This window comes from Diplotaxodon limnothrissa, linkage group LG4 (assembly GCF_057381915.1).
Source record: "Diplotaxodon limnothrissa isolate DT_005_m linkage group LG4, D_limnothrissa_male_GT1.1, whole genome shotgun sequence".
NCBI classification, from domain to species: Eukaryota; Metazoa; Chordata; class Actinopteri; order Cichliformes; family Cichlidae; genus Diplotaxodon; species Diplotaxodon limnothrissa.
This window is the reverse complement of record NC_140599.1, coordinates 13397064-13406896: the sequence shown is the minus strand read 5'-3', so window position 1 is coordinate 13406896 and position 9833 is coordinate 13397064. Positions and strand designations below refer to the sequence as shown.

At 46.4% G+C, this 9833-nt stretch overlaps 1 protein-coding gene across 1 annotated transcript; it reads right to left on the bottom strand.

The window, feature by feature from the left end:
• Positions 1-606: 606 nt before the first annotated feature.
• On the bottom strand, positions 607-4229 carry LOC146633431 (retrovirus-related Pol polyprotein from type-1 retrotransposable element R1). The gene is made up of 2 exons (XM_085351854.1): positions 2218-4229; positions 607-625 (listed from the first exon to the last, which is right to left on the bottom strand). Exons 1-2 carry the CDS (start codon positions 4227-4229, stop codon positions 607-609), a joined length of 2031 nt encoding a protein of 676 aa, XP_085207980.1.
• Positions 4230-9833: the final 5604 nt, after the last annotated feature.

Sequence of the window (9833 nt, the reverse complement as noted above, 5' to 3'; positions counted from 1 at the left end):
ATGCTTTCAATTGTGTAATTTAAGTGATCTAGTAGCTCTGCTTTGGAAGTTCAGTTCATGCTAGAAATGTGTTTTGGAGTTTGTACGTGTTTTGTCTCTAGGGGCCACCGCATATATTTATATAAAAACATATATAAATAAAACCACTTTTTTTTACGTTAGTAATTCCTTTTGTGTATAATTTTATATTATTGTTAATAATAAATTAATTAAAGCAACAAAACAAGCTGAAGAGCCGGTTCGGAGCCGAAAGAGCCGGCTCTTTTTAGTGAGCCGAACCGAAAGAGCCGGATCTCTAAAAAGAGCCGGAAATCCCATCACTAGATGTTACGGATGGCCCTTACAAACCTTCTTGATCCTCATGAGACAGAGCACTTCAAATATCACGTCCTTCTTGATCACCTCAAAGTAGACCAAGCTAAACGATTAGCTCTTGCCTTTTCCTACGCTCCTGACCCATACACACAAGCCATCAAAGCCCTTGATGAGCGTTATGGGCAACCAAGACAGCTGGCATTGAAAGAGCTAAAGAATATACTGGAACTGCCTCCTATCAGAGCAGGTGATGGTCAGAGCCTTGATAATTTTGCTCTTCGAGTACAGGCTTTAGTTGGGTTGCTTAGCACTATGGGAGAACAAGGACGTGCAGAACTAGATTGTGGCTCCCATGTCGATCGCTTGTTAGCGAAGTTGCCTGCAGAGCATTTCAGTCGCTTCAAACGGCATGTTTACAGGGAACAGGGAGAAATGACGTATACTTTGCCTTTGTTCTCATCCTGGTTGCAAATGGAATGCAAGTGTCAACCAAGGAAGGCCAGTCCTGTTTCATCCTTCAACCAGCCACGACCTTCCCGTAAGTACACCTCTCCACTTACAACAATATTACATGGGGCAAATACATCTGATGATCCTGTACAGGCAGCACAACCCATCATAACTAAGGCAACATGTGCATATTGCCGCTCACCTGAACACCACATTAGTAAGTGTCCCGAGTTCATTCAGAAGTTCAAGTTCAAGTTCAAGTTCAACTTTATTGTCACTTCAACCATATACAGTTTAAAAATACACAGTGAGGCGAAACAACGTTCCTCCAGGAACCAAGGTGCTACAAGACAAGTTAGTGCAAAAAAAATAATAATATATAATATATCTAGTAATAATATTGTGCAAAAGAGCATTTACAGGTTGGTGTGTGCGATGGTTTGGTGGTGTAGGTCAGTGTGTTTGCGCTTTGTGTTGGTTAGTCAGTCCAGACTCAATGTTTTGAGGTATTTGAGTTAAGCTGAGTGATAATGTTAGTGTATGTGTGTGTGTGCGTGTTTATCAGTCAGTCCCTTTTTGCTGAGGAGACGGATGGCTTGTGGAAAAAAGCTGTTGCACAGTCTGGATGTGCGTGCCCGAATGCTTCGGTACCTTTTTCCAGATGGCAGGAGTGTAAAGAGTGTGTGAGAGGGGTGTGTCCGATCAGCCACAATGCTGGTGGCTTTGCGAATGCAGCGTGTGGTGTAGATGTCCTCAATAGAGGGTAGAGAGACCCCGATGATCTTCTCTGCTGTTCCCACTATCCGCTGTAGGGTCTTGCGGTCTGATATGGCACAGCTCCCAAACCAGACAGTGATGCAGCCGCTCAGGATGCTCTCAATAGTTCCTCTATAGAAGGTGGTCAGGATCGGTGGTGGAAGCCGGGCCTTTCTCAGTCTTCTCAGAAAGAAGAGACGCTGTTGGGCTTTCTTGTGCAGGGAGCTGGTGTTGAGGGACCAGCCGAGGTCCTTCTCCAGGTGTACACCCAGGAATTTGGTGCTGTCAACGATCTCCACAGAGGAGCCGTTGATGCTCAGCGGTGAGTGGTCGCCTCGTGTCCTCCTAAAGTCAACAACCATCTCTTTTGTCTTGTCAACATTCAGAGACAGGTTGTTGTCCTTACACCAGTCCGTTAGTCTCTGCACTTCCTCTCTGTACGCTGACTCGTCGTTCTTGCTAATGAGACCCACCACGGTCGTGTCATCAGCGAATTTAATGATGTGACTTGAACTGTGTGTTGCTACACAGTCATGAGTCAGCAGTGTGAACAGCAGAGGACTGAGCACACAGCCTTGTGGGGCCCCAGTGCTCAGTGTGGTGGTGCTGGAGGTGCAGTTCCCGATCCGTACTGACTGAGGCCTTCCGGTCAGAAAGTCCAGGATCCAGTTGCAGAGGGAGGTGTTCAGGCCTAACAGGCTCAGCTTTCCGATCAGTTGTTGGGGGATGATCGTGTTAAATGCTGAGCTGAAATCTATGTACAGCATTCGGACGTGTGAGTCCTTCTTGTCCAAGTGTGTCAGGGCAAGATGGAGTGCAGTGGAGATGGCGTCGTCCGTTGAGCGGTTATGGCGGTATGCAAATTGCATTGGGTCCAGTGAGGGGGGCAGCAGGGTCTTGATGTGTCTCATGACGAGCCGTTCGAAGCACTTCATGATGGTGGGTGTAAGTGCGATAGGGCGGTAGTCATTGAGACAGGACACAGAAGACTTCTTGGGCACGGGGACGATGGTGGTGGCCTTGAAGCACGTGGGGACAACGGCACTGCTCAGAGAGATGTTGAAGATGTCGGTGAGAACATTTGCCAGCTGATCAGCACATTCTCTGAGCACTCTGCCTGGGATGTTGTCTGGTCCAGCAGCTTTACATGGATTGACTCTGCGTAGAGTTTTCCTCACCTCAGCTGTAGTGAGACACAGGACCTGGTCGTTCGGAGGAGGGGTGGTCTTCCTCGCCGCCACGTCGTTCTGCCTGTCGAACCGAGCATAGAAGTTGTTAAGCACATCTGGGAGGGAGCCGTCACTGTCACAGGCAGGTGGTGTCGTCCTGTAGTTAGCGATGGCTTGTAAGCCCTGCCACATGCGTCGTGTGTCGCCGCTGTCCTTAAAGTGGTTGTGGATTCTCTGGGCGTGTGCGCGCTTCGCCTCTCTGATGGCCCGAGAAAGTTCAGCCCTCGCTCTTCTAAGCGCCACCTTATCTCCCTCTTTGAAGGCAGAGTCTCGGGTCCTTAGAAGTGCACGCACTTCCGCAGTAATCCACGGTTTCTGGTTGGGTCGTGAGATGATGATCTTGGAGACAGTGACGTCATCGGTGCACTTGTTGATATAGCTGGACACTGATGATGTGTACTCCTCCAAGTCAGTGAAGTCGCCGTAAGTTGCAGCCTCTCTAAACATGTTCCAGTCAGTGCTCTCAAAACAGTCCTGAAGAGCAGAGATGGCTCCTGCTGGCCAGGTTTTCACCTGCTTCAGAACCGGTTTTGATCGCCTGACGAGTGGTCTGTATGCTGGAATTAGCATAACAGAGATGTGGTCTGAGTAGCCGAGGTGGGGGCGGGGCTCTGCCCGATATGCGCCGGGGATGTTTGTGTAAACAAGATCCAGCGTGTTTTCTCCCCTCGTTGCAAAGTCCACATACTGATGGAATCTAGGAAGCACTGACTTGAGATTTGCATGGTTGAAGTCCCCAGCAACAATAAACAGTCCATCCGGGTGTGTATTTTGCAGTTCACTGATCTTTGTATACAATTCCCATAGCGCTTCCTTAGCATTAGCGCTAGGTGGAATGTACACTCCGATAATGAAAACAGTGGTGAATTCCCGTGGTAAGTAAAAAGGTCTGCATCTAACAGTCACAAACTCCACCAGCGATGAGCAATAACTAGAGACTAGCACAGAGTTCTTGCACCATTTCTCGTTGATGTAAACACACAAGCCGCCACCGCGAGTCTTACCGCACAGAGCTGCATTTCTGTCGGCGCGAAACGAGGCCAGCCCGTTTAGCTGAATAGCGGCGTCCGGTACTCTTTCGCTGAGCCATGTTTCCGTGAAAACAAAGACACAGCAGTCTCTAATCTCACGCTGTGTGGCCTGCTGGAGTCGGATGTAATCCAGTTTGTTATCCAGGGAGCAGACGTTGGATAAGATGATGGACGGTAGAGCCGGCCGGCTAGGGTTTGTTTTTAGCCTAGCACAGACTCCCGCCCGCTTGCCGCGCTTCCGCTTCCTCGCGCAACGCTTCCGATGTCTCCACCTCCGTCCGCCGGCATCAGGCAACGCCGAGGCTTCGAGGCCTGGTTCGCGGAGCAAGCCGAGTTCACGCAGCGTTTCCCGCAGCCCCTCCTGGATGTCGTCAACTAGGTTATTTAGGTTGAAAAGTGTCTGGCTGTTGTATGCACGAACACCGACACCAGTTGCGACGTTATCCATACATAGTGCAAAATAAGCACGCTACACACAAAAACGTAAACAATAAACAATGCAGCACCAGTTTTGGCTCCGGAGTGGCCGCTGCGTGCTACTGCCGCGCCGCCAGAAGACAAAGGATGAGAAAATAAACTGGATAAAAGCAAACAAACGGTGTTGGCGTTGTGCTAGGACTCATCAGGCCGCAAAGTGTGACCTGAGGAAAGCATGTGCCACCTGTATGGGACTACATCTACAGATCCTATGTGATGTAAATAAGAGATCTAAAACTGAAACTAATCCTGTAGTGAGGACACTGTACTTTGATAGACCTAGTGACTGTCCTAGTGTCCTTTTAAAGGTTGTGAAAGTGCTCCTGCGAAACGGCAAAAGAACCCTTGAAACATATGCAGTACTTGACGATGGCTCCCAGCGTACCATTCTTCTGACATCAGCTGCACAGCATCTCAACCTAACTGGGGAAGCAGAGAGATTATCACTTAGAACGGTCCGTCAAGAAGTTGAAACTATTCATGGTTCTTCCGTAAGTTTCAAAATCTCACCCATCGCACACCCAGAGAAAACCTACACAATTAATAATGCCTTCACTGCAAGTCACCTAGCACTTTCAGACCACACCTACCCTGTATCATCTCTCCAACGGAGATACAAGCATCTTCAAGGTATCCCATTACCCATTATTAATAAAGCAGCGCCACTCCTGCTCATAGGCTCAGATCATACTCACCTCATCACGCCTAATGCTCCATTGAGGCAGGGACCATATGGGTCTCCTGCAGGAGTTAAAACCCAATTAGGATGGACACTTCAAGGTCCGATCACAGATTTTCAGCCCCAGAGCAGTACAGAGCATGTGCAGTGTTTGTTCACATCTCTCAGTTCATCTGCAGATGTACTGCGTTATCATGTTGAGAAGCTATGGCAACTAGACACTTTACCTGAATACAGTGAGAAATCTGTGATCCGTTCAAAGCAAGATCAACTGGCACTGGAACTCCTTGAACAGGCCACAAAAAGGGTTGAGATCAATGGTGTTAATCGCTACGCCACTCCTCTTCTTCGGATGGCAAACTTTCCTCCTTTGAATGTCCCTCCAACTGTAGTCATGTCTAGACTCCGCAACACTGAGGCTCGGTTAGCTAAAGATCCTGACAAAGCCATGTCTTACAAGGATCAGATTTTAAAATTGGAGCAGGCAGGCTATGTAGTCAAACTTAGCCCGGAGGAGATGCACAATAGCAAAGAAACCTGGTATATTCCTCATCATATGACAAGTCACAACAATAAAGATCGCATAGTCTTTGACTGCTCTTTCACATTTCAAGGTCAGTGTCTCAATAAGTACCTATTGCCAGGACCAATCCTAGGCCCAACACTTCTCGGTGTTTTGTTGCGTTTTAGGCAACATTCAGTGGCAATAAGTGGCGACATCAAAGGCTTGTTTCACCAAGTCCGTCTTCTGCCTCCTGATAAACCACTCCTCCGATTCCTGTGGCGTGACATGAACAAAGCAGCTCCCCCTTCAGTGTATGAGTGGCAGGTACTCCCCTTTGGTACGACCTGCAGCCCTTGTTGTGCAATCTATGCACTGCAGAAACATGTGAAGGAATATCAATCTGACAAAGATGTGCAGTCTTCAGTAATGCAGTGTTTCTATGTTGATAACTGCTTGCAGAGTTTTCCATCAGCAGAGTTAGCTCGAACACTCCTAGACAAATTAAGAAACCATCTATCAGAAGGAGGCTTCGACCTTCGCCAGTGGGCCAGCAATAATCCTGTTGTGATTAGCCATCTACCATCTGAGGTAAGAACGGCAAGTAATGAACTTTGCCTGACTGAAGACAAGCCATCTGGCCCACATGAACGCACATTAGGATTATTGTGGAATTGTGAGATTGATTTGTTTGCCTATAAATACAGAACTCTAGCCTCACACCCCACCACAATGCGTCGTATCTATGCAGTACTTGCTCGTCTGTATGACCCATTAGGCTACTTACTCCCATTCACAACACGCGCCAAAACCTTGGTGCAAGAGCTATGGAGAAAAGAGAGAGATTGGGACGACCCTTCCCTTCCACACGACCTCTTAGAGGCATGGAAGTCCTGGGAAGAAGAACTTTGTTATCTCCCACAAATTGCCATCCCACATTGCTATACTTCTAAGGAAATGGATGTTTCTACCACAGTTCGAGACATTCATATCTTCTGTGACGCTTCAGAGCGAGCATATGGTGCTGTCGCATATTTGAGATCAGATGATCTTGAAGGCCATGTAGAACTGAGTTTCTTGTTAGCTCGCTCACGTGTTGCTCCTAAACGGCATTTAACAATACCCAGACTGGAGCTATGCGCAGCCCTACTAGGCGCACGCCTCTGTGAGCTCATACAAACAGAACTCACCTTACCAGTCAGGACTACCACCCTTTGGTCTGACTCGACAACTGTACTTCACTGGCTTCAGTCAGATTCCTGCCGTTTCAAGGTATTCGTAGGAGCCAGAGTCTCAGAAATTCAAAACCTCACAAACAGCCAAGACTGGAGATACATCAATTCAGCCACAAATCCTGCTGATGATGTTACGAGAGGTAAATCCCTGAAAGAGTTCCTTAGCTCAAACAGGTGGACCGAGGGTCCCTCGTTTCTGCATGAACCTCCAAATAACTGGCCCACAGTTACAGATCTCCATCCTGATGATGATCAGACTGAGTTAAAGAAAGCCTACTTCTTTGGTATTGTCAGTATACCCTCCCATACATACACACCCAGCTTTAGAACGTATCAAGAGCTATTGGATTTCACGGCTCGTTCACTCTCCAACCAAAAGGGTAACATTCCTTCTGCAGCTGATTATCAAACAGCAGAACAAGAAATCCTTCATCAGGCACAACTGGACAGTTTCGGCGAAGATTTAGCCCGTTTACAGTCAGACAAACCCCTCTCATCCGACAGCCGTCTATTGTGTTTGTCACCAGTGTTGTGCAGGAATTCTGGACTTATCCATGTAGGAGGCCGACTACGGCAAAGCCCAGACTTGGAATTGAATGTCATTCACCCAATAGTACTTGATCCTGCTCATCCAGTGACCAAACTGATCATACAAAATTATGATGACAAACTGCATCATGCTGGTTCAGAAAGACTTTTTGCTGAACTACGTCGGAAATTCTGGATTCTCAGAGGAAGGGAAGCCGTACGCAGGCATCAGTATAGCTGTGTCGCATGTCAGAAATGGAGAGCACAGCCCATCATTCCAAAAATGTCAGACTTGCCTGCTGCTCGTCTTAGGTTATTCAAACCACCTTTCTACTCCACAGGAATAGACTGCTTTGGACCATACAAGGTCAAGACCGGCCGCAGATCGGAGAAAAGGTGGGGAATAATATTCAAATGTCTCACCACTCGGTGTATACATCTTGACCTCCTAAACAGCATGGATACAGACTCCTTCCTCATGGCCCTCCAGCGATTCATTTCTCGACGAGGAACACCCCTGGAAATTATATGTGATCAAGGAACTAACTTCAAAGGAGGAGATAAGGAACTACGGGCAGCTTTTAACAACCTTGCTCCGACTCTACAGCCGGTCCTGATGACTAAAAGAATCCATTTCAAATTCAATCCCCCGCATGCACCCCATTTCGGTGGAACCTGGGAGAGGGAGATAAGTTCTGTGAAGAATGCTCTGAAGAGAACCATTGGTGCACAAATGGTCACTGAAGAGGTCTTAAGAACAGTCCTAATTGAGATTGAAGGCATTCTGAACTCAAAACCCCTAGGCTATGTATCCTCAGACATTGCGGATATTGATCCCATAACCCCAAACCTTCTCATTATGGGCCGACATGATTCGTCACTTCCCTTAGTATCCTATTCTGATTCTGACCTCCTAGGTCGACGACGATGGCGACATGCACAAATATTGGCAGATCACTTCTGGCGGCACTTCATAAAAGACTATCTACCATCCCTCCAAAGAAGACCCAAATGGCAGAAGGAGAACCCAGATCTCACATTGAACTCTGTTGTCATGATTATGGATTCACACCTTCCACGTGCCCTTTGGCCTGTAGGGAGAGTGACACGCTTGCTGAAAAGCCCAGATGACCGCATCAGAACTGTGGAGGTCTTAGTACAGGATAAAATCTATATCCGCCCTGTCTCCTGTCTGATCCCCCTGCCCCCGCTTCCTGACGAAGATCGATCCTGACCATATCAACATATTTCTCTCTAGAAAATATGGGGGCGGCTGTTGTAGAGACCCACCCTTTGGCACATCCCAGCACACCCACTCACTTCACCAGATGCACCTTGTTTAGTTCTCTCACCTTTGATTGGGTGTGGTGCTTGTCCTCGATTGCAATCACCTGTCACACATTATATGTCACACATTATATAAGGACTGCATTCACTTTTGGCTCACTTTTTCTTCACTTCCACACGGGGCGGCAGCTGAGGTGAGGTTCTATTTGGGTTTTATTTTATGTATTGTTTAAGGGAATGAGTAACTTAAATCTGTTTTCCTGTTTTCTTTCAGCTGTGGCAGTCCATGTGTGTCTTTGTTTCCTTCCTTCTTTGCCTTATTTATTTGAGAATAAAAGGAGAACCCTGAGAATAATTCTGAATTAGATGGCTGCTTTTTCTTATTCTAACCGGATGAGCCCATGATGCTGATTGCTTCAGCCCTGAACCTTCCTTCCTTCAAAACAGATAAAGTCTAAAAGGTTGAGCTCAGGTACAAAGCAGAGTTAATTGTGTCACTGCCTGGGGCTGGGACAGGTTTAGAAACACAGTCACGCAACCTCGAATCGCACTACAAATTCTTTATATCACCTTTTATTTAGACACATAGCTGTCACTATTCTGTACTTTAGTTTAGGCAGGAAGTTATTTGCATTCAGATTTTCCATTGTACTTTAGTAACCAAAGAGAAACACAGTGATTGAATGATTTAGTTTAGAATTTGAATTGGCAACACTGATAAAACCAGCATTTTGCTTCTATTAGTCTTAAGTCAGTTTGTGATTCTTGGTAAATGTTTGTGATTCTTATATCTTGTGTTTGAGCAATAAATATTCTTCCTAAAACCAACAACATCTGATATGTCTTTTCCCTTCACCCTAGTCAGTCAAAGTAGATAAGTAAAGAGGAGTGTCACAAGGAATGCAGTCCAACCAATAAAAGCCTTTAGGGTGAGGTTCACCTATTTCCAGGGAAATCGAATCATGAAGTGTGCAAAGAATAACAATACTTTTTTTTTTTGGCAGTTCTGCATCGCTATCATTCCCAATTCTGGGGTGATCCAGCCATAGTGTATGAGGTGCAAGAAAATAAAATGAACAAACGCGATTTTTATTTTTTTTAATTAAGTACAGCACCTTTCCAGACATTGCTTGTGGTGTCAAAAAAAGGGAGAGCTAAATACAAAAAAAGTACAGTTAACTAATGCTGACACTGACAATACAAAGAGTCTTTCTCCATCAGTTTTGTGTGTATATATTGCTACTCTTGGTATGTCTGGATAAGACCCTGACAAACATTAAAAAAATAATCAAAGCCACGATCACATAGCCAACCGGTTTACTTGTTCCATGTGTGACAGGGCTG

Bases quoted from the DNA above. Each gene is read 5' to 3' on its own strand.
- LOC146633431 (XM_085351854.1), bottom strand. From the start codon at position 4,229: ATGGATAACGTCGCAACTGGTGTCGGTGTTCGTGCATACAACAGCCAG.